We start from the raw sequence: 24856 nt of genomic DNA on the forward strand, positions 1-24856 counted from the left end.
CTGTCAGTTTGTGCTAAAACTTTGGCAACTAATATAAAGATCTCCTGCTTGTCCTCGGGTCGGTCGGGTCTAGAGCAGATATTTTAATGCATTCAGCAAGTTTTAGTTTGCTTTATGAGCCAACTTTATTCCACAACAGTACACTCAGCTTGTTACCTATTGAGCTCTTTTTTTTTCTCTGTAATTATACTTTATTTATGCTGTTTTGTTAAATCTTATGTTCAGTGTTTGGATGCTGCAAGACACAATTTGCAACTTTTGGGATAAATGAATTAAATCTGATAATAAATCTAATTATTTGCTGGCAATTTCACAGGCGATGTTCTTGAGCAATGCAAAATGAATGCAGTAAGTTGTGCAATCAGTTATTCTCTTCAGGCAGCCGATCACTTTTGTAGAAAAACATTTAGACTGTGAATAAGAATCCAAATGGCTTGAGACTCCGTCCTCTGAAACGTTGTTAGGCAAAGACGACCAGGGTCGGTCTTTACCGGCATTTCAGTGACTCATCACTGCAGGAGCTTGAGATGCTCATATGACAGAGGAGTTTCCTCTTCTCACCCCCGAACGGGTGTGGCACATGGCCGCCTGGTTCTGCTGGAGGTTTCTTCCTGTTAAAAAGGAGTTTTTCCTTCCCACTGTCGCCAAAGTGATTGGTCATAGGGGGTCATATGATTGTTGGGTCTACCTTACAATATAAAGCGCCTTGAGGCGACTGTTGTTGTGATTTGGCGTTGCTGATTGCAGCCACTTTTTCAGTTTTCACCTCTCTAATCTTGGGCGGCACACTGATTGTTTAGACCACCACTGTTCACACAGCAATGACCAGTGTGTCCACCAGCTGCTACTACACAGGAATCTGCTGCCGTTTGATTAGCTCAAGACTATAGCGTACACTTTGCAGTCGGTGGCTGCAGAGTTTATTTGTGACCAAGGAAGTCACATGTGCCAAAACAAATGGTACCAAGGGGGAAATGAGCAAGAATCCAATTACAGCGTGCAGGTGTGAAAGCGCTCCACGTTTAGGAAACCAGAGTTTATTAAAACCTGGCTGGTGCTACTGCTCACCTGAGAGTCAGCGTTCAGTGTCAGGAGCTCCTCCTCGGGGTCCAGCAGCTTGCACGCGTACGCGATGTTCACAGCAGTTTCCTGTTTGTCCCCCGTCAGCACCCATATCTGTAGGCCCGCCTTCCGCAGGGAAGCTATAGTTTCAGGCACGCCGTCCTGCAGCCGATCCTCAATGCCCGTCGCTCCTGAAGGAGAAGGCAAGTCTGTGACAAACTCTCCAACATTAGAGTAATTACATTCATAATAACAGTTTCAGCTGTAACTGAGAGCTACCCAGAAGATGGAGGTTCGTCTCCAGCCGCAGGGCCGACTCAAAGAGCAGCTCCTCCCTTCCCTGAATGGCCGTCTCAGCCGCCAAGTGCCGCTGCAGCCAGCAGGCGTACTCCTCTTTGCTCAGAATCTGACACACAAACACAAACACACACAAACGTTTCACACACACACACACACACACACAGTCATGTGTCACCTTGCTGGGATAAAACTGAACTCCTCATTCGCCTTTATGGCAGAAAAGGATCCTCCATAACAGAATGTGAGACCTTGACAAGGTGTTTTATCGCTTTGCTTTGGTGATGGCGCTGCACAGGCAGGAATATAATGAGCCCAGCTTGTGAGAGCATAAATTAACAGCCTGGGAAAGTGGCACAGATTGCAGCTGAGTCACGAAGAATGTCACTTGTGGAAGGGCTGGTCCATGTGATCATCTGCGCCGGGCTGCAAACACATCCTGTCAAGAAGCCACTGAGACACACCACCTCCGTCCCCCTTTTAAAGCAGTTTAATGATGGAGGGCAGTTGTTCAGGTTTACAGATCCGTGCTTGCATACCTTTTTTGCTATGCACAGCGTGCGAAGTCCATCTGCAGCGTACAGATTCAGGTAGTGCTGGGTCCTGCAGACAATCTTTTTCTGACGTTTCCCTTTGGAGTTTCCTTAAAAAACAGCAAAGGACAGAAATAAACGGAGATGGGATTTTCTCGCTTTGGGGGAATTTGCATGAGTGGTTCAGCATTTTAGTTCCAAATTACAAAAGACTTCATCCAAGAAGCCATCTGTCCTCACACCTAAATTAACCATGCATGCTACACCTCAACGTAAAGCCATCATATTGCTCACTAAGCGGCATCTGGGTTATGGCGTTCGCAAATATAATTAATCTATTTCAATTTTCTGCCCAAATGATTTAAAAACGACTGAACATTCGAAGTTATCTAAGATGTTTCAAAGCGTCTTGCTGGAGCGCCTCTCTGGCAACACCTCGGCCATCTTTCTGGCAGGGGAGCGGCGCACAAACAGATTGGCCTTATGGGTCTCCTGACACAGATGCACCAGCCAACACTCTGATTGCCAGCCATGAAATCTCACTAATAACACAACAGCTTGGCAGGCACAGCCTCACATGCACCGCCACGCAAAATTATTTTTACTGAAAGGAACAAATTAGCACAAAACTGGCAGCGATCGAACAGTTCCAGCTCGGAAAGTCAGGAAATAATCGAAACTAAGTGCTTTTATTCACCGCTAAAAGCGAGTTGTGTTATGAAGAAGTTATAATTACACCAACAGTCTATTTTCTCTTTGGCTGTGGAGGAAAAAAACGAAAGCAAAAACACAGCGTGAGTTCTGCCTTTCTGATGAACAGCTGCTGGGAGCAGACAGGCTCGCAGACACAGGTGGAAATTCACATCATGTTTCGGTTTCCAGTCAGAAAACTGAGGTGCATTTTTCCCCCTGTCTTTTATATACAGTTCGTGTCACAGACTGTATATAAAAGATAGACAGAGCTGTTTTTGAAGAGTAAAGCCAAAGCTGAAGTGCCTTAAATAGCACCATATATGGTTGCAACAAGAAGCCCGGCTGTGTCAAGCCTGACAACATGATTTTAATGCTCACCTCATCTCCGACCACTGTAAACACAAACAGGCTGTTTTCTGTCAGATACCAACGCCATAGATCGATACTGTAAAATATATACTTTAACAAAACTATTAGATCTCTATGAAACAAATACTTTCAGAATCTAAAAGGTAGTGCAAATATATATATATGCATTTCAATCTGTCTGATGTAGTCTGATCAAAGTTACTAAAGCAAAATTATTTGTGACTTTGGAAACAAACAACTGTTAAATTAACAATTTCTATTACACTGTTACAGATGGGCAGGAATCACAGCGTTTGCAGCCTCGCTCCCAATTTAATGTCATCATTTTATTATTAGCCACAGTTGCTAGCTGCTACCTTAATGACCCCTAAACAGACGGCTAGTGTGGCTATCGGATAAAAGTACTTGTGGCCGCGCCCTCATTTCTACAGCGGATGGATCCACATGTTTGAACTGGCAGAGATTTTATGCCTGATGGCATTCCTGATGCTTGATTAGTTTTGATTTGTTCTATATATAATATATTATAAAGAAATCGATGTTTCTGGGCTACCACATGAGTGTAGACCAGTGAGGTGACAGGTGATCATCTAAATGTCTGCAAGTTAGTTGACTGAACATCCGTTATCGTCCGCTTTTCTGAAGTTGGGCCACGTTGGCAGAAAACTAAGCTGCTTTTCTTGATGTCTCTCTCCTCAGCAACAGTTTCCAGTTCCTCCTGGAAGACACTGAGACATTCCCAGCCCAGATGAGATATAATCTACCCAATGGGATACGGATCTACCTCTGTGTCTCCTCCAGTTGGGAGTGCCTGAAAAAAGGGAGGCTTCTGAGCAGCATCCTCACATGAACCCACAATCACCTCAACGGACTCCTTTTGACTGTACTCCAAGCTCTTTATCTCTACGACTGCCACCCTAAAAACGAAACACAACCTTGCACGACTACAGGCGAAGGTTGGAACGTACACCAACTATTAAATTGACAGTGACTCTGCCTCGTTTTCACCACGAGAGTCCAATATACCTGCTTTACTGCAGACACCGCACCAATTTGTTTATTTTAACTTTACCGTTTCCTCGATTTCAGCTGTTTTCAGATCCAAATCTGGGACCTACTGACAGGGATTGACACACCCTTTTTTATTGCTGAAATGAATTATTTATTGTGTGAATAAATAATAAATGTAGTTTCACAGTGCAACTACTAAACAGGAGTCTGCAGGCACACTTTCATCTCCAAAGGTCTACAGTCTGTCACCTCCACGTGTCCTGTTATTAGAATGACACTGAACAACTCCCTCATCCCCTGAATGGAGCTATTATGGACATTCTGGGTTATGAGAAGGCCCGGTGCCTGCTGAGCTCTAATTGGCTGCTTTTGCCCAATGGGGAACCAAAGTGTGCACGAAAACACACGCAACCCTGGTCATTAAAGCTGCTCAACTGGGACACACTAGGCTGTATGATCTGTTTTTGTGAGCAACTGAATTTTAAGTAAGCGGAAAAACTTGTGCACCCAGCACTGTGTGCAGGACTCAGCACGGGATGCACGATGGAAAATCAATACAATTAATCATACTGTAATTCAGAATTCTCCAAAGGATAAGATTACATGTCAGCAAGAAAACATGCCAAAACGAGGTTTGGGGGGTGGGCTCATCTCCATTTGTCTGCTGCAATTAACAAGTCCTCATTCGGCGTAGGAGGATCATTTCAGCTGGAGAGCCATTTTTACGCAGCCGTGTTGAGATGCCTTTAATGAACAGGAGGGAGCCACTAAGCAGGCACGTGAAAGAAATGTATTACTCGCACAACGTGACAGCATGCTCTTACTGAAGGGGATCCAAGACAGTTTGCTGCACCGGCTGATTCAGTCCATGAAAACAAAAGCACTTCAGAGCACTTTTACACTTCTGAGCAAATGATGCGGTGAAGGAATTGTGCCGTAATAGGAAAGCTTGTATAAAGTGTGGTAAACACTGTTGCAGGACACACACGCAGTCCACGATATGCCAACATCTACTGACACAGTTACGACTCGATTTATTCACTTACTACTCGTGCTTCCCACACATAGTAGACTCAGTGTATTTAGGGGCTCATTATAACATTTTTCATTTTGTTTTTCATCTTTGTGAGAAGTCGATGCCATCTGTGTCCAGATGTGGAAATTCTGTGTTAACCAGTTAATGTCAAGGACTATTATGACTCTAAAATATTAGCGAATTATAATAAGTGGAATGAAATGATTGCATTTTTGTATGTGTTTTTCTCTGCCTTTCACATCATCTGTCAGAGAATTGCACCAAAGATGAATCCTAGCAGCCAGCCAGCAGTCTGCCAATCAAAGCAGCCACACCCAGTGACTACCTCACTCCAGTATAAAGATGAATGTATCTGTCTGTTTTTATAAAAGAGGGACACATTTTTTTGTGGCCGAATAAAAACATGTTTATTTCTGCTGTAAAGTTGGACGTTTTAAAATGTGGGTCCTTTCTGAAGCCTCTGGTGGATGTTGGAGGAACTGCAGATTTTAATGCTTTAGTAAATCTCAGGGCCCAGTTGCTGAAATATAATCTGGCAGGATTAATCCAATCTGATAGGACCAAATCCTGAAATCCGGTTGTGCAAAAAGTAAATGGAATTACAGAATCGTAAAAGATCTGCTAACATTATCCAGTTTTTTATCTGGATTCAAAACATTTGAATGGGAAGAGGATTTCTTTGCTCCAAATAATCACAATTACGGAGATGCCAGCAGAGATCTGGATTCAGACTGGATTATGGTAAGGAAAGTTAATCAAACAAGAAAACCGGAACTGATAAACAGAGTTTAAAGAAAGACAAACGTCAAACAGTTTGAAAACTCTGTATGTAAATGCGATAACTGGAGATAACTAGGGCTGTGCGATATGACCAAAATCTCATATCCCGATATAAGACATTCTATCGTCTCAATAACAATATAAATCACAAAAATGTAACATTTTCTGAAAATTCTGTGAATCTCGGGCAGCTCGACTTGCGGGAAGTGTTTCCAGCTGCGCGTCATGTAGCTGGAGTCGAGTGTTTTAACCGATGCATGAAACTATACATTTTTAGACATAAGTTTTAACGGCCACCGTTTTCTTTGTGAGTATTTATTACACGGCGTGCTGCGGGGAAAAGCCTGTTCTAACGTCTGAGTCTAAGGTTTATTTTTTAGCACCTGGCGGCTCTTTTTTACTTCTCATCCGTAAATACTCTGCATACTCTTTCATGTGATTCAGTTTATTTTGAAAAGTCTCAACAGAATCCTGAGCTTTATTGTGAAAGGTTTATGTGGAACATAAACAAGCAGACACGCGATGCTGTTACCGTCGTTGTTGCTAACGCATAAAAACAGGCGCTTGTCCGTAGTGTGGTTATATTAAATATAAGAGAAAGAGAGAACTTTAAGAAATTAATATAACCACTACAGTGACCATCAAAACAATAAAAAAATATTGCCGTAAACAGTTTATTTTGCGACACCACGAAACAAACGATAGCGTAAAATGAAACGATAGAGGTTTTTATATCGTCATCCGATATATATCGTTATATCGAACAGCCCTAGAGATAACAATAAAATATTTTCCCAACAAATAACTAATATCCAAGAAACTGCGGTGAATTTTAAGAAAGGTTAAATTATTTGAGTCAGTAAACAGTTTCCAGTTCTTTATAGATTTCTCTAAGATGTGGAATAAAGATGTTAACCTGTTAACTCTTTGACACTGTCATGGGAATTTTCTAAACTATTCTAAAGCAATAATATCATTAAAAAAAAGGTGACGTAATCCCAGGCTGCAGACCTCCACACTGCGTGTTGTGTCACGTGTTCCTATGGGTTGAAACAGTCTTTGCTAAGCACCCCTGGACAGATGTCTGGTACAGGTCTGTGTAGGTCTTTGTGTGACTGGAATAGTAAGACCCTGCTACACCTTTGCCTTTAGGACATAAAAGAAGCTGTAGAATATGGAACGAGGAAAAAAAGGAAAAAAAAAAAACAAAACACAGGGAAGTTTTCTTTTTTAAGACCCTAGTCAAGGCAGGCTCTGAGTTCAGCAGCTCTAAAAATAAAAGTCCTTATATAACATGTGACTTTATCCTTTCACCTGAGTAGAAAGCATGAGGGTTTGGGGAAGTATCAGTGAAACCTCGAGTGTTTATAAAGACCAAGACCACAGACCTCCACAGACTGTATACAACGAACCACTCAAACCTGAAATAGACGATCAGATATAAAGCACCAATTCATGAAGTCTGTCATCTCAATGCGTTTCATATTGTAGCATAAAGACTCTACAACAATTACAGACAGTATACAGTGTTCACTTGTTCTGTCACGTTACAGCCTTATTCCAAAAGGGATTCAAAGTTACTACATAAGAAAAAACAAAATAACACTGTCGTCCCGTTTCCACATGTGTCTGTCCACGTTGGACAAAATGTGAAGCAGGTAAAGTGTGGATACTTTAAGCACTGTAGTCACATGACATACATGCACTTTCAACATATACATAGACACAACAAAAGCAAACAGTCCTAACTCGTGGTGTTAATTTCTTCTAGATCACAGCAGAGTCTCGCCTTATAGCGGTCTCTTGACTACACACAGCTACTTCTAGAGTCAACCTGCAGTTAGGGCTGTGCGATATGACCAAAATCTCATATCCCGATATAAGAATTCTATCGTCTGATAACGATATAAATCACAAAAATGTAACATTTTTTGTAAATTCTGTGAATCTCGACTTGCGGGAAGTGTTTCCTGCTGCACGGCATGTAAAAGTCGAGTGTTTTAACCGATGTATGAAACGATACATTTTTAGACATAAGTTGTAACGGCCGCTGTTTTCTTTGTGAGTATTTATTGCATGGCGTGCTGCGGGGAAAAGCCTGTTCTAACGTCTGAGTCTAAGGTTTATTTTTTTAGCACCTGGCGACTCTTTTTTACTCATCCATAAATAATCTGCTCTTTTTCACGTGATTCAGTTTATTTTGAAAAGTCTCAACAGGATCTTGAGCTTTATTGTGAAAGGTTTATGTGGAAAATAAACAAGCGGACACGCGATGGTGTGACCGTCGTTGTTGCTAACCACAACACATAAAAACAGGCGCTTGTCCGTCTGTAGTGTGGTTATATTAAATATAAGAGAAAGAGAGAACTTTAAGAAATTAATATAACCACTACAGTGACCATCAAAACGATGAAAAAATATTGCCGTAAACAGTTTATTTTGCGACACCACGAAACAAACGATAGCGTAAAATGAAACGATAGACGTTTTTATATCGTCATCAGATATATATTGTTATATTGAACAGCCCTACCTGCAGTCAATCAAGCTAAAGCCTGACTTCAGTTTTAATGACAGAAACCGATTTGCATAACGAAGCAGAAAAGTATAAAGAAATGTCAAAAGCCAGCTTTAGAGCGGAAGTGTCACAAACTAGGCCGGGGGCCAGAGTCAGCCCAGCAAAGACTCAAACCCGGCCCGCAGGACAGGTGTGAAAAATGTGAAGGAGGGCAAATGTTTAAGACTTTTCTACTGATGAAGACCTCCCCCATGCTCATTTATACTAAACTGAACCAAAAGGGAAACAATGAAATGACAGAAAATGTCCTGTTTTTCCACCAACTATGATAGAAATTTATATTTTTTTGTTTTAATATATTTATTTAACAGTTAAAAACTCAGTCTGGGCTACTGGAGCTTTTTCCTGTAATTTTAAACATTTATGTCTTACAATTTAAAGCCCAAAGAGTCATCCTGACAGATTTCTTTCAGTTGCAACTGCAGAACGTCTTTCTTATGTAGAAAAACTGTTAAATGTTTAGCAAAATGTCAAACTGCGACTGGCACTTTCACCAGTCCGGTCGACTTACAATCAATGACATAAAATGAGTTTCACATCCCTGATTTAGAGGAAATGCCTGCTTTTTGAAAGTCATCTATTAATCAGTTCCCTCAGTCAATAATTCTTTTGGGAGAAATTTGTTATGTTAGCAGTTTCAGTGGACCACAGAATCAGCTGCAAAGATTAAATGCTGTGTTTTGAGGCTGATCTCCATGTCTGATATCTCATGCTATAATGAAACTGTAATTTCACTAAACAATGCTTCATCTTTCACATAGCGCTCCAAACCACATCATGATCACAAGCCAAAGCAGTGCCGTTGCTCATTATCACCATTAACATTTAAAAAAAAAATATCTCACTGGTCACAACGGTCTGCAGAGATTTCCCAAACAAGTGTTTTCCTACCTGTGTCGGGGGGTTTGATGAGATCCATGATGACAGAGTCTGCTCCTTTAGTGTAGACGGTGATCTGATCAGTCAGAGGGTGTCGAACCACCACAGACATGCGTTTCCTGGTGGAGTCGAAGCCAAGCGTGTGCAGCAGCTCGAAGCTCAGCTTCCCCAGGTGAGGCAGCTCCACTATCACCTGGTCGGGGAGGCGTCCGACCAGGGAGCACTTGTAGGCCCGGGCAGCGTAGACCAGAGCGGCCTCGTCGGGCGACTCTGCCTCGTAGCGCAGCTCTCCTTCGTCGAGGTTCCAGGAGGTTTTTCCATCGTAGGATGGCGGGATGGGGCTAAAAGCCTGCTCCAAACCTCCCGAGGGCTGCTCCTCGTGCAGCTTGGTGAGCGTGCTCTCTGCCGAGGGCGAGGACAGCAGGCTGGAGCAGCCCTTATTGGAGGATCGGTTGGTGATGAGACTTGAGGAGCTGCTGCTGTTGGAGCCGGAGGTCAGTCGGCTGGGGGTGAAGCGTTTGATGAAGTCCTCGATGGTCTTCACTGGAGACTTTAGCTCGAACCTCATCCTGACCTGCAGGAGCAGAAAGTGTAGGCATAAAATAATGTTTTTATAATCCAAGAGAGAACAGACCCTGATTCCATCTTCATTTTTTTCCTCCAGGTGCTCTTAAATCTAACACAGACCACTGAAAGTGATAAAAGACACGAGACAACCCAGCAGGCTCATTTTAGGGCAATTAGAGTCTGACGCAGAGAATGTGACACAACAGTGTTTCTCTCACTTAAACAGACATTGGGACAGATTCTTCCATAAAAAGAACCAACACAGTAAAAAACAGCGATAAAAGCTAAGTGCTCTTTCTACTGATTGTTAAATAGTTGTGTCAAAAAAAAAATCATTTATGCTCATCAGCCAGTACAAAATACCTAAAAAGGTCAAATATAAAAATCGATTTTGTGCATAAGTGGATTTAAGAAAAAGGCCAGCAAGTTAAAACGACTTACGCAGCACTGCGTAAATAATCCAAATCGGGCTCTGAGGCGAGATTCTGTCACTGGGTGGGAATCGGTGTAGATCACAGACTGTAAATAAAAGATGGATGTAGCCACTGTCACATCAACCACTGTTGTTGGAGTGAACAGCTAAAGGCTTCAACCCATTTGTGCTGCAAAGTCAGAGATGTTAATGTCGCAATCCAGAGGGACTGACTCATTTCTGGAGCCTCCGATGGACGTTGGAGGAACTGCAGCTTTCTGCAGGGGAGACTGGTACTTGGTTAAAAGAGATCCTGAGGTTAAAATACTTGACATTAAAGTAAATAACGATGAATTTGGCCACTAGCCTCTGGCTCTATGACTACTGCAGCATATGGCATTACTAAGAAAAATGCTCAAATGGATGAAATGAATAAGAAGTTGACTTCCGAGTGAATTCAGGTGCTGCTTTTGGGGGAATATTTCTTAAGGTTAAGAAGCTCATAAGATGGATGTTCTACATCGTTTTAGTCCTTAGAAATGTTTGAAAAGCTCTGGTAATACAGAGGACTTTATCTCTGATGAAAAAGCTTCTCCTGGCCATAATCCTTCGGCCAATCATTCATCCCAAGGTGCCGCAGTACAACAGAAGAAAAAGCGACTCACTTTAAGGTCTCCTGGCAGCGGGAACCACAGTTCTCACATATATACAAGAATAAATCATTCAGTGGCCCAGCTACGCACAAGGGCATCATAATAAAAATGTGAACAATTGCTCTGGAACACGGGACAGCAAAACAACCGATAAAAACCGAAAGAAAAGTCAGCGCTTCTGTGCAGACATGCATCTTATCAGATGACCTCCAAAGAGAAACACAGACATACATAAACGGTGTGCCACCGTGTACAGTTTCATCGAGCAGATTTGTGCTCTGACTGTCGGGATCCATTGTGAGCCAGTGCACGCCGCGTGAGGCGAGGAGAGGATATCGCCTCCTGACAGGACGACCACACCCAGGCCCAGAGAGAAGCAGAAACAAAACGCGGATACGCTAACAGAAAAAGTAGTGAAAGCTACGTGCAAGCGCACACTTTCAGCGTCAGATCTGGAACGTTTTTGTAAACTCGTAACATGCAGCTTTCGCTCAAAAGGTGGAAACTACTCCCACATGGATCAAAAAAACATACACACAAAACACAAAGCTCGTTTGTTAGCGTGCTGGAAGGACTTCAGTTGCATTTTTCTCCACTGATACAGACACAGCTTTAAGATATGAATCTTCTTTGGATCACAAAGGATTTGTGAAAAACCTGAAGTTCACTTCATGAGTGTGAGCTGTATGAGAACGAGTTCACCTGCAACCACAGGTGGGAGGTAACAAAGTACAAATACTTTACTAAACCTAGGCAGAATTCTGACAACGTTTTACTTTTACTTTACTCCTCGCTTAAATACATATCTGTGCTTTCTACTTCTTACATTTTCAAAACAGGCTCGTTAGCTCAACAAAGTAGGAGTATTTTTTAAGCACAGGATCTGTACTTATTTCACTGTAAAGAAGTCAAAAATAAATCTACTTCTACAGACAGCAACACACAGCAGACCCATGTTTTAAACCACTAATGATTGTGCAACCCCATAATTTTCTGAACAGGTCGATGGGCTCTGAGATCCAGAATGCTCTTATACTCTGTCTATTATTGTTTTTCAATTAAATGTTTTCCACCAATACTACTTATAATACCTCCAGTCTGTACATTTAATAGTTATATAGATTACAAGGAACCATCAAAGAAAGTAAAGTGTCTCCATGGGAACTAATGATTTGGAGCATTATATGATTATGACCTCAAACTACATGTCCACTAACCATCAGTGCAACTGTGAACCAAAGCAGTTATGTATGAATTCTTAATGATACTTTGTAGGGCTGTGCGATATGACCAAACTCTCATATCCCGATATAAGAATAAGAATCGTCCGATAACGATATAAATCACAAAAATGTAACATTTTCTGAAAATTCTGTGAATCTCGGGCAGCTCGACTTGCGTGAAGTGTTTCCAGCTGCGCGTCATGTAGCTGGAGTCGAGTGTTTTAACCGATGCATGAAACGATACATTTTTAGACATAAATTGTAACGGCCGCCGTTTTCTTTGTGAGTATTTATTACACGGCGTGCTGCGGGGAAAAGCCTGTTCTAACGTTTGAGTCTATGGTTTATTTTTTAGCACCTGGCGGCTCTTTTTTTAAATTCTCATCCGTAAATAATCTTCTCTTTCACGTGATTCAGTTTATTTTGAAAAGTCTCAACAGGATCTTGAGCTTTATTGTGAAAGGTTTATGTGGAACATAAACAAGCGGACACGCGATGCTGTTACCGTCGTTGTTGCTAACGACAACGCATAAAAAACAGGCGCTTGTCCCTCCGTAGTGTGGTTATATAAAATATAAGAGAAAGAGAGAACGTTAAGAAATTAATATAGCCACTACAGTGACCATCAAAACGATGGAAAAATATTGCCGTAAACAGCTTATTTTGCGACACCACGAAACAAACGATAGCGTAAAATGAAACGATAGACGTTTTTATATCATCATCCGATATATATCGTTATATCGAACAGCCCTAATACTTTGTAAATCACAATCCCAGATATGGAAAAACTCCAAACGCTGATCTGCTGCCACTGCAGATTACCCTCCTTACATCACTGACAGAGGAGACTTCACGTCACTTTGCAGAGACGAGTCTGTGGTGTGATGGTTAGCTGTGCACATGTCGTGCTGGTGTAAACAGCAGGCGTGCAAAAAGAGGCTGAACAACAGCCCAGTAATGTGCATGTGGTGACACATGAAACTGTCATGCGCTCTGGTGTTTATTCTAATAAGTCATAGGGAGCTGCTTAAGCAATGAACCGAATCATGGATTTGGACTCTTATAATATCCTGCCATTTTGAACATATACAATCTAATGCTTCATTTTTAATTCATGCCTATAAAACCTTTCCTGTTGCCCCTGCCAAGAACCTGACTTGTTCTACAAAAACTTATTTCGATGAAGATGGAATAATGGCAACTATCCCACCATGAGCCCTAAACATTTACCCACAATGCACTTTAGGTTTTCCCCAGTGAATTCTCAGAAAAAAAATAAGCATGCAGGGTACCAATGCTCTTCAATGTCACAGACGTTAAATCGGTGCAGTTTTCTCACACTATGATAGATCCTGAGATACTGACGCTCAGAGTCACTTAAGAGAAAAACAAATTGTTCTTAACAGAAAATATATTTAGGCTTTAGACTTTTCTATCTCATCTACCTCCTGTACTTATGAAATCTGAACCGACCCCTTTGCACACCAAGGGCCTGTAACTCTTCTGTCTTTTTTAGGCTTCATAGTCCAAAAAAACCAAAACAGATTTTATATAAATAATTTCCCAGAGCCGACACTTGCCCCGATAAAAGCTAAGATGCTTTCTGATGACTGCAGCAAGTCAGGCACTGACACGCTGTCAACACTTTATTATGAGCTTAGTGTCTTTACCAGCTGCACACATGCACCTATTAGAGGAATTAAAGGGGAGGCTTGCTTCACCTGCAAGTCTCTCTCTCTTACACACACACACACACACACACACACACACACACACACACACACACACACACACACACACACACACAGCAATGAAAGTCAAAAGAGAAGAAATCAGGAAGTGTGGAATGAAGTTGAGGTAACATCATTGTGCGGCCCAGTCCACAAACAATCCCTCTCTGACCTGACAGAGGTTTGACCAAACTGATGTTTCTGACCTGAACAGGTGAGTGTTACCTTGTGTCTTGGCTGGTTGGGGGAGGACACGACCACCGTGTTGCAGATTGTGAGAGCGATGAAAAAATCGATGATGTCTGAGAGGTCAGAGGGCAGCTGGGACATAGGCTGGCTGTGGAAGCGCATGAAGTCCATCTGACTGCTGCAGTCATTGACTTTGTCCAGGAGCTTGGGGTCGGGGGTGATGTCTTTCTCCTGCAGAACAGACGGAGGTTTGTTAGGGTAAAGGAGGCAGGATGAGGATTGTAGAGCAGTAATGAGGACCCACCATGGGGCTGCTGAAGGCCGTGTGCTTGGACAGGATGCTGGCTCTCTTGGCCTCGGCCCTGCTGCCTGTCCTGCGGTGGGACTTGGTACTCTGGGACCGCAGCACCACGCGGGCGCTCTGGTGACTGGTCACGCTGTCCCGCCTGGGGAGGGTGCCACCGTGAGACATGCACTCTTCCTCCTCCGAGTCCATTTCCTGGTACATGGCAAGTCTTCGAGCTGAAAAACAAACACACACCGTCAGTGGTGACTTAGAAGATGATGACCGCTGACTGTTTCTTTAAGGGAGCGTGTGAGAGGGTTGGCTGGTCGTCTCACCGTTGGCATCATGGGAATACTCCACCCCTGCCACAGTGCAGCGCCGGAACACCATCTTATTTTCCGTCAGCGTGCCTGTCTTGTCAGAGAAGATATACTGCATCTGGCCCAGATCCTCTGTGATATTAAGTGCTCTGCACTGCAGGTGGGAGTCTGTCTCCTCGTCGTACAGATCCATATCTTGATGGATGAAGTACACTTGGCAGATCTTGACAATTTCAATTGACACAAAAAGGGAGATGGGTATCAGGACCTAGGAGAGGAGAGAGGCAGAGCAGGCTGTCATCCTGGAAACTGATGGAAGAATAGTGTGAACGTCTGAACGTGAAATCAAATCAAATAAAGAGTGAAGATGCAGAAGAACAAATAGCTAAAGATGTAAAAAAGTTTAAATGCGTTAATGAGGGACCCCCCCCCCAAAAAAAACAACCCAAAAAAACCCAAAAAAACCAATGAAAGTTAAAAGTGAAGCTTAAAACTAAAACAGGTAAAAGAGATCAAATAGATCAACTCAAATAAACCTCAAATGGTTAAAGGGTTGAAAATATGAAAAGAAAGGATACACTGAAATTGCAGGGATGTGCTGGTGCAATACGTAGCTAAATGCAACAAGAAAAGTCAGTTATGAAGTTCAATGGATGAACAGTAGAGACAGAAAAAAGTAAACTGCAGCTAAAAAAAAAATCAATTCATATAAATAATTAAATAAATCTTGTAAAAAAGAGATTCAATTATTGGAAAACCCAAAAAGAAAATCTTGAACAGTCACATATTAAGTACATTAATTAGTACCGGTAATACTAATTTAAAGCAAATTTTAAATGATCACACATGGAAAGCCTGAGGCCAGAGGCTGGGGAGGAAGCATGAGGGTGGCAGCAGATGTCGCATTAACCGAATATTTTACAGATATTTATTTTTTCGTGTCTGTGACCTCACACAGCTCAAACTGCTCAGTTCACAAGTTCGGGATAAAACCAGAAAGTCAAACACGTCATAGCTCATCTGTCTCACAATCCATCCCAGTTCACAGGTTACTGGAATGAGTGAAGTACAGACAGAAGGCGAGCTTTCTTCTCATTGGCTCGCTGTGTCCACTGAGAAGTCACAGAGGTTCTCAAGCAGTCGTAACCGGGACGATTTAGCAGCGAATGAAAGGGTTTGGGTTCAGCAGTGCTATGACTACATGGCCAGTAGTAACTACGGTAATAAAAAGCACGGAAACGAGAGGACAGGAAGGCCCAGTCACACCTTCTTAATGTGGAAGTCAACCAATAGGACAACTCCCTCCATGACCATAACCAGTAAGATCATCATCACCAACATCTAATAAAATATAAGTGCTATATTTCGTCATTTGGTGGCTCATTTTTGTATCATTCTATAACTTTCCTCTTGCAACTCATTACATATTGCACATATTACAATGCTTACACTGGCTACACATGGTGGCTAAATATATCTAAAACAGTTAACAAGTTAAAAATGGATGAATAGGAACAGATAGATGCCTGAAATAAGAGGAAAGAGTTCATCTGGGATTTCTGTGGGGCTATATCTGACCAAAAAAAAAAAAAAAACCCAAACCAAAACATCATAATTAAAAGAATTATTGCTTCTTAGTTCCAAAATGCTAAACAAGTGATTTTTTTAAGTACACTGGGCATATGCTGGATTGTTTAAAAAATGTTGGTGTAATCCAGAGTGGAACATTTCCAGGCAACGCTTATGGAAAGTAGTTCCGGAGAAATGAGTCATAGCTTTGGGGAAGGCAGCGACGTCTGCACACAGTCCTCGTGCTGCTCAACAGTCATGTGTTTATTTCAGAGTGTATCATTTTTCTGGCATTACTGTTACTATTTGCACAGCGAGACCAAAGAACTGCCCTCTGCGATTTCTCGTTTATTTTGAAAGGCCGACACCGGGGCGGCTCGTCTGCTGCTGCTGCGACACGCCGACATTTTCCCTGAAACTTTTTGCCTAAAAAAAACACAACCAGATCAATAACTGTTAGGTCTCACTTTCTCCTCCTTTTGAGCTCAGATTAAAGAGACTGTCTTGCTGCTCGAAGCAACACATTTTTCATCTTTGCTTTTCCAAACAAAAAGAGAAAAAGATCTAGAGGTCACACGCAGAGGGAGGCTGAAATACTGCCACGATGTACAGCAGAATAAAACATTTCACAGTCCGTGATACTGCCTTTATATCTTTATCTGTGCCTTTGCTTCTTTAAGCTGCTTTCTTTTTAGTACCTGAAAGACGATGATCATGGTGAGGAAGAGATAAATGGCTGACATGATGGGCGATAAGTTGGTCCCCTCTGGGCTAAGAACGTCAAACACGGGTCTGTTATCTCCATACTGAAACATCCACAGCCCGTGACCTGCAACAGCAACAGCACAAGGTCAGCTCATGCAAACAGTGGAAGGACAGGAGAGAGAAGCAGAGGAAGCTCTGTGTAAGAGTTTTGTTATTCCTTGTTAATATTTAGATTTATTTTCTGACGTTTACGCGCCGTTTCTGTGATCAATGCTCATATTAAATGCGGTCAAAGATGAATTAAAATTAGGTAAATCCCTGCAAGGCAACACATTCGCAGGTGTTAACCTAGTATTGTTTAGAGCAGGTTTCAGATTTCAGACTCTATCTTTCTACTCTTGGCTCTGTGTGATGTCAGTGGGGGTCATCTCAGGCACAGCTCTGGCTACAACTACAAAGCCTCCAGCGCCTGTTGATCAAGCTGCTGTGGCTCCAGGTTGTTAACAATGACTGTTTCAGATTCCTGAGATGGATGTGGATTTGCAGTCTTCTCCTCCTCATCTGCGCTCTTTTGGTGTGTTTCTCTGGTTTTCTTTAATCTGGTTTCAAGAGGTTTGCAATAATTTTTATGGTACTTCAGCTCTGTGAATATGGACTCTCAGGAGCGGAGCTCAGGGTAACACAAAAAGATGGATGTCTGCAATCCCTAAAATATTTAGATGTCCAGTCTCTGCCTGCAGGTTTGGAGGCCTGTGGAAATATTCTTTAACACAGGTGAAGGTACGGTGGCCATGAAAGATCAAAAACAACCACAAATAGAATAACGCAGCAAAAGCACACAAAGAAAAACAAAAAACTCACAAAACAAAACGGAAACGTTTTTGGGGAGGTGAAACGAGACGGAGCAGCTGCACAAGTGACAAGCTAACAGTAAATGGCTAATGCAAACACTTTAATGTCTCCACAGAAACTTTTCCGCTGTGTTTTGTGACATTTTACAGCATTTTTTAAAAATTTGCTGGTGTTTTCTTAAGTTGCAGTTTGTTTGACCTCTCAGGGCAACCGTACGAAGGGTTTTCATTAAAGGTCGACTACGACAAAGTCACGACAAAATATGTTTTCCCAGGTGTGACGCTAAGTAGCAAATCCAGATGAAACAAATTCATTTATCTTTTAAGGAAAGAGCAGATTTCTGTTATTAGAACCAAAAGATTCTGACAGTTTTTCTCATTTTCCCTGTATGCATTTTTAAAATATCTTATTTTAATATTTATTTATATACACAAATAAGGAGAATTTTGAGGTGTGGATGATACAAAGCTGCACCACTCCTGAGGAGATACCAAGCAGCTGGAAATGAACACAATAGGTCGCCTTAAACTTCCAAACAGCTGTTTACATACCAACAGCAGCAAACAGGCACATGACCAGCAGGATGATGACGCACCAGAACACGTCTACATTCATCTGCCTCTCCAGTTTACTGCGCTTGTAACGTGGACCGTTGTTGTTCAGCATGGCTTTGGTCTCGTGACCTGCGGAGTTACACGGTGGGTTAGTCAGAGGTGGGATCAGCTGCGTGGCAGCCGAGGTGTCATTTCGGGGGCCGACCTGCATAGATGACAATTCCCACGGCCTCCTCCGTGTTGCGGATGGTGCAGCCTCGCAGCAGCAGGTTCTCTTTGTAAAGCGCGTCTCTCCTGCCGCTTCGATGGATTCTGTCAGGTGAGAGGAGGCGTGAGAATGACAGCCAAAGGATCACAGTTACACTCAAGTGAGAAATACTGAGAGAAACAAAATTACCGGCCCAAACACAACATCGATTTTTACCGCCGAGCACCTCGGTCAATCAATCACTCCTTTCCCCGCACCTCTCCGGAGGAGTCAGCACAAATTCCCTCTGATACTGGAGCAGTTACCAAGCAGCCCCCCCCCCCTTCACTTTGTAACTCAAAGTGATATTATGAGGGAGGTGCTGAGCTTTTAATGTCAGCATTAATCCTATTACTAAATCAAGGATTACAAGCACGTTAGTTTAACAGCCCAGCAAGCTTTAGCTGGAGAGCCGCATTTAATCATCTCTGTTGTTGCTGGTTTTAGAGTCACAACTATCGGCGTGTTTACCAACAGGAAAGTCCAGCGCTTGGCCTATGACTGACACGTCATAGATTGATAACAGAGCCGTCACTAGCAGCTCAGACAGTGGGAGAAGGCGATAACAGCACGTGATACGCAGAGAGTGCTCTAAGTCTGAAATTAGACTCGTGTCAGTGGCTGTAATATAATAAAACTCTGGTGAGATGAGGCTCTGTGCCCAACGCTGCACTGTAGCCTGGCAACCGAATACCCGCAGCATCTGGTCTCCTTCTGAGAGACGAACACAAGTCATAATCACATGTACGCAGGTCAGCCCGACTGCTACCGAGGACGCGTCTCATCTTCTGTCTCTCACACACAACACGTCTCACTGAGGGGACACGCTGGAAGCACAGCTGGCGTGAATCCAGCTGTCAGACCACACTGACAACACCTGGAGAGGCATGATGGTGGTAAAAGCAGGGGTGTAAAGACAAAACATCTGAACTCTGTTAGCTTGCGTTTCTTGTACTGGAGGACATTTTTCAGGGGAAGCTCAGGACAGGTTTTATATGATCAATCAGCTCACAGCACCAGAGCCTCCTCAGGCTGGCACAAAAAAAAAAAAGAAAGATGAAAACTAAAAGATGTTTCCTGCACGTTTTAATTTACTTTAATTTTAAATGTGCAAAATATCATTTCAGTTTTCTTTCTCAAAGGTGTACACTACAACAACTATAACAGTTTTAACTCAGATAAACATGTTCCTGAGAACTAGTGAGATTAACCAAGGTTACTCAGCCTATTTCCCATGATCCCCGCAGTCATATTTTAGGAAAACTGATCCAGCGGAAGACTGAAATGGTTTAAACAATCCAAACCAAAAGAAGGGCTGGGACTCCCAGATTTGGCGTCTTACACAACCAGCATCCTCAGCATGATTTATGCTTCAGTTAAGTAACACATAAAGTGTTAAACATGTGTATAAAGCAGTGGGGCACAACTGGCACAACAAAGGATCCAGTCCAGCACAAAGTAGGGAAACTGACTGAGATCTTTGAGATGACTGAAGATCTTTAACAACTTCAGTGTTCCTCACATGCCTGAAAATATCAAGTATTTCCAGATCTTGACAAACTGTTTAAGTCATAAAGAATCAAATAACACAACTGCTTATACCTTCTGTAACCGCATGTGATAAGACATGCTATTGAGACTGCACTGATATTAAAGACAGGTCAGATATAATGCATTTGTTTTATTGGGACGGCTCATTTAGGAACAGATTGGGCTTTATGCTGCCGATCAACTAAAGCGGGACTCGACTCCGGCTCTAAAAGGAGCAACCTTTGTAAAAGATGAAGTTACTCCAAAATACTTACTGAATCTAATTAGAATAAAGAGCCACGAACTCCAACAACACTTTATAACTCATAGAGCCAAAATCCAGAGAAGTAGCAGTCGGCGTCTGGGGAGAAAGACTGCATGATTTTTTGTTCTCTAAATCCTCAAAGAACCTGCGCTGTAGTGGCCATATCTTTGCTATTTATGTACCTTTGCTTTTGTAACTTGTAGCTGAGAAGATCTCAGAGCCGATCCATCAAAATTTGAAAAATTGCACACGCTGACAGCATTAGAAGAAGCTAGAAAAACAAGACACGTTTTCACTGAAACAAAAGGAGAAGCTAGAAACAATTAAAACTACATTTCCAAAGTTTTAAATGAGGCAGTTTAAATTAAAATTTAAGCTTTTGTGTCAAAATGACATCTAAATATTTAAACTTTCAAGCTTTAGAGAAGCTGACCAGTCTAAGTTTCTCCAAAACAGAATGTCAGATTCTCAAAAACCAATACTTTTGAAAGAAAATCACCCGAGCATCCGTTTCTCAAGGCTGGACTTCTGCAGCTCCCTCCTCTCTGCTATAAATCAAACATCACTCTCTCACAGTTCTAGCAAACAGCATCACGTCAGCCCGATCCCTGCGTTTCACCTCTGGCTCCCTGCACTTTTTCTATGGAAGCCCGTTTCCGCCACTAAATAAAAACAAAAAAGCTAGTATCCATAACTCAAAATATCGAGAAATATAACTCGAAATATCGAGAAATATAACTCGAAATTTCGAGAAATATAACTCGAAATTTCGAGTTATATTTCTCGATATTTCGAGTTACTTTTCTCAAAATTTCGAGTTACTTTTCTCAAAATTTCGAGTTACTTTTCTCAAAATTTCGAGTTAGCTCTGCCAATCAAAAGTATACGTGAATGAGGTCGCTTTCTTGTTACCCGGAAGCATATGGCGCAGAGGAACGCACACTCAAAAACGGATCCCAACAAATTGGCGCTTTCGCGAGTACGTTTGCTGATAGTAACACCATGTGATTCAGCTAATAACACAGGGATTTCATCATTTGTGAAGCCAGGCTGAAAACACTCAGCAATCTGTGCATTCATGACTGGATGTAATACCGGTAGCTTAGCTGTAGCATTTGTAGCTGAGGGCTTCAGCTTCCGGGTAACGAGGAAATGACATCATTCACGTAGATTACTGATTGGCAGCGCTAACTCGAAATTTCGAGTTACTTTTCTCAAAATTTTGAGTTAATAAATCGAAATTTCGAGTTAATATGTCGAAATTTCGAGAAAGTAACTCGAAATTTTGAGTTATGGATCCTTTTTTTTTTTTTTTTTTTTTTTTTTTTTTTAGTGGCGGAAACGGGCTTCCATACTTTTCACAGCTTTGTACTTAAAGCTTTAAAAAACACATCTGGGTCTGGGCCTGAGCTACACGAGCTCATAGGAATCAGTTCGTAGCCTCAGATCCTCAGCGTCCACCTGGCTAGGGCTGTGCAATATGACCAAACTCTCATATCCCGATATAAGAATTCTATCGTCCCGATAACGATATAAATCACAAAAATGTAACATTTTCTGTAAATTCTGTGAATCTCGGGCAGCTCGACTTGCGGGAAGTGTTTCCAGCTGCTTGTCATGTAGCTGGAGTCGAGTGTTTTAACCGATGCATGAAACGATACATTTTTAGACATAAGTTGTAACGGCCGCAGTTTTCTTTGTGAGTATTTATTACACGGCGTGCTGCGGGGAAAAGCCTGTTCTAACGTTTGAGTCTAAGGTTTATTTTTTAGCACCTGGCGGCTTTTTTTAAATTCTCATCCGTAAATAATCTGCTCTTTCACGTGATTCAGTTTATTTTGAAAAGTCTCAACAGGATCTTGAGCTTTATTGAGAAAGGTTTATGTGGAACACGAACAAGCGGACACGCGATGCTGTTACCGTCGTTGTTGCTAACCACAACACATAAAAACAGGCGCCTGTCCCTCCGTAGTGTGGTTATATTAAATATAAGAGAAAGAGAGAACTTTAAGAAATTAATATAGCCACTACAGTGACCATCAAAACGATGAAAAAAATATTGCCGTAAACGGTTTATTTTGCGACACCACGAAACAAACGATAGCATAAAATAAAACGATAGTAGTTTTTATATCGTCGTCCGATATATATCGGTATATGGAACAGCCCTACACCTGGCTACTTAAATTTAAAGGTGGCTATGCTTTTGCCACGAGGAGCCCTCAGCTTTAGAACAACAAAACTCAGCAACTGCCTCCAACTTTTAATCACGCAACTCCTATCACCCATGTATCCTATCATCTTTCAGGCAAGTTTTTGCCTGGTGTGTATTTTTAACCATCACATTATAACCATTTTGCTTGGCTCTCTGTTTAACTTCATTAGCCTGTCTGTTAAAGCTCTTTATAAACTCAGAGCCGCTATAAAAATGATAAAATAAAAATAATGTTGTTATTACTACATGGTGTTTCACTGAGGATGTACCCCTGTATCCACACCACATATTGCTATCAGCAGTAGCTGAGGTCTGCATTGCTGTGAAGAGTAGTTCCATTTCTGCTAAAGCTACAGTGCCAATTTACTGCAGTACTATAAATAAAGAAAAAGTCAGAGTCTGCAGGTAAAGGCAACACTACCTGAGGTTAAGTGCTGGACCATATAAATTGGCACCCATTCTTCTACTCATCCCCAGGAAAGTCGGAAAATTATTGGAAAAACGTATTTGATGCCTTTAACGAGTGTTTCCACTATGATATTACAAAAGATCCAAAAATAGCCTGAGCAGACACATCCAGAAGGCTTCTGGGGCGAGGGGTGCCATATATTTCAAACAAATCCAGTTAGGAGGTCCCATAAAGTGTACTTCAATTAGACGGCGGAAACCTGACCCCCGCGGCATTTACCACTGCGGGTAAAAAGAGTGGGAATAGATATGCGTTATGACCTCAAATGGCTGTGTGAGATGTTCAATATAAACCATTTTGTCCAACATAATGCAATTAACAGAAAAGTGACCAAGTCTGACCCACACAGGAAGTATTATGTAACCAATAGCTACAGGCAGCATGAACACAACTGCGCGCATCAAATATCCAAGCACTACTGCAGGACTGCAGACGCGAACGGTCCTGACTCATTCTGAGGAACGTCGAAAGGTGTCTCGAGCTTCGCCTTGGAAAACGTGCGTCAAAATCAAAGCAGCAGAAACTCACATATTCTGACTTCTCGTCTCTTATATGAGCAAAGCTCAAAAAGTCCCAGAGAGATGCTGCAAATGCAACTCTGCAGCATCTTTCATCCGACTCCGTCACGATCTGAGAGTTTGGTGCATGAATATGAATGATCTGTGCTTTTCGTTTTTAGGTTGTTCCAGGATTTGAAGCTTTGTGTTTGCCCAATTTGTCTTACTTGTTATCGTTCTGAGTTTTTGCACTTGTGAAATCAAATCCTGGCGATGAAGTTTATTTTTGTGAGTTCGCGCCTTTTCCTCGCTCATGTTTGCCGTGCGTCATCTCGTCTCCGTGTTTAGGATGTGTCTGTTTTACTCTAACACTCGGGCTGTCACTTGTGTCTTTGTTTTGGGCTTTACTTCCCGTTCGTCCGTCTTCACCTGCGTTGATTACTTCCCGTTTCCTGTTCTGTCTACTCTTTGTCCACTCGTCTGGTTCACCCATCCTAGCTTGTGTTTTGCATTTTTTCTCAGTGTGTTACTTCAGCTTTAGTTTAGTTTCTTGACTTTACTTAACTTTTAGGTTTTCTTTGCTCACTTCTTGCTCATTTTGTAAACATTTAGTTTGTAAAAAGTTAATCGGCATCGTGACTTTCAGGTTCTCTATGTCCTGAAACATTAGCCTGTTAGCTAAGTATTTAGACCACCTGTCACAACAATTATATTATTTATGAGGGAAATTAACAAATCTTTTTCCTAATGACTGCAATTTAGCATCTTAATCATTGTTATTTTGTAAAATAATACATTTTCAAATTCATTGATAGAATTATTCATTTTGTATTTGCCAATACTGTTAATTTAGAACAGCTGTGGCACAAACCTTACACTGGGTGACCTGGAGACAAATATACTGTGGAGATGACACACAGGGGGTTTTAAAATGTGAAAATCTGTCATCTCACACAGTGATGTGCTTTCCTTTCCTGGTAGCAGTTAAGGAAAAGTGGAGATGGACCAGAGTTATTATAGTTCTGCGATTTTTTATTTATTTTTTATTTCATGTTGAATGTTTTTAATTCACTTTCCCTTCAGTGAGATTCCAGAGTGGGTTTTGTTGTTTCAGGTTTTATTCTCTGGAAATGTTTCTTAGTCCTTCCTTTCTTATTTCTTTGTTGTACATCGTGCACACACCATTTCCGCAACAGACAAAAGACAGAGTGAAAACACACACAGGGCTCATTATCTGCAGGTTCTCCAGGTCACGAGACAGCACATACATCTTCAACTGTTCAAACCCTGCGCCCTTTTTCCTGGGAAAGCAAATTTTAATCTCGACTCGGA

At 41.8% G+C, this 24856-nt stretch overlaps 1 protein-coding gene across 1 annotated transcript in view; it reads right to left on the reverse strand.

The window, feature by feature from the left end:
* atp10a (ATPase phospholipid transporting 10A) overlaps positions 1-24856 on the reverse strand; it is a 45548-nt gene that overhangs the window by 12313 nt on the left and 8379 nt on the right. Inside the window, 10 exon segments of the mRNA XM_040040138.1 lie at positions 1069-1253; positions 1342-1468; positions 1899-2002; positions 9251-9812; positions 14052-14246; positions 14320-14537; positions 14637-14889; positions 16889-17019; positions 18299-18430; positions 18507-18613. Of these exon segments, the coding sequence (XP_039896072.1) occupies positions 1069-1253; positions 1342-1468; positions 1899-2002; positions 9251-9812; positions 14052-14246; positions 14320-14537; positions 14637-14889; positions 16889-17019; positions 18299-18430; positions 18507-18613 (2014 nt within the window).

Source organism: Simochromis diagramma, unplaced genomic scaffold, assembly GCF_900408965.1.
Source record: "Simochromis diagramma unplaced genomic scaffold, fSimDia1.1 OVJJ01000026.1, whole genome shotgun sequence".
NCBI classification, from domain to species: Eukaryota; Metazoa; Chordata; class Actinopteri; order Cichliformes; family Cichlidae; genus Simochromis; species Simochromis diagramma.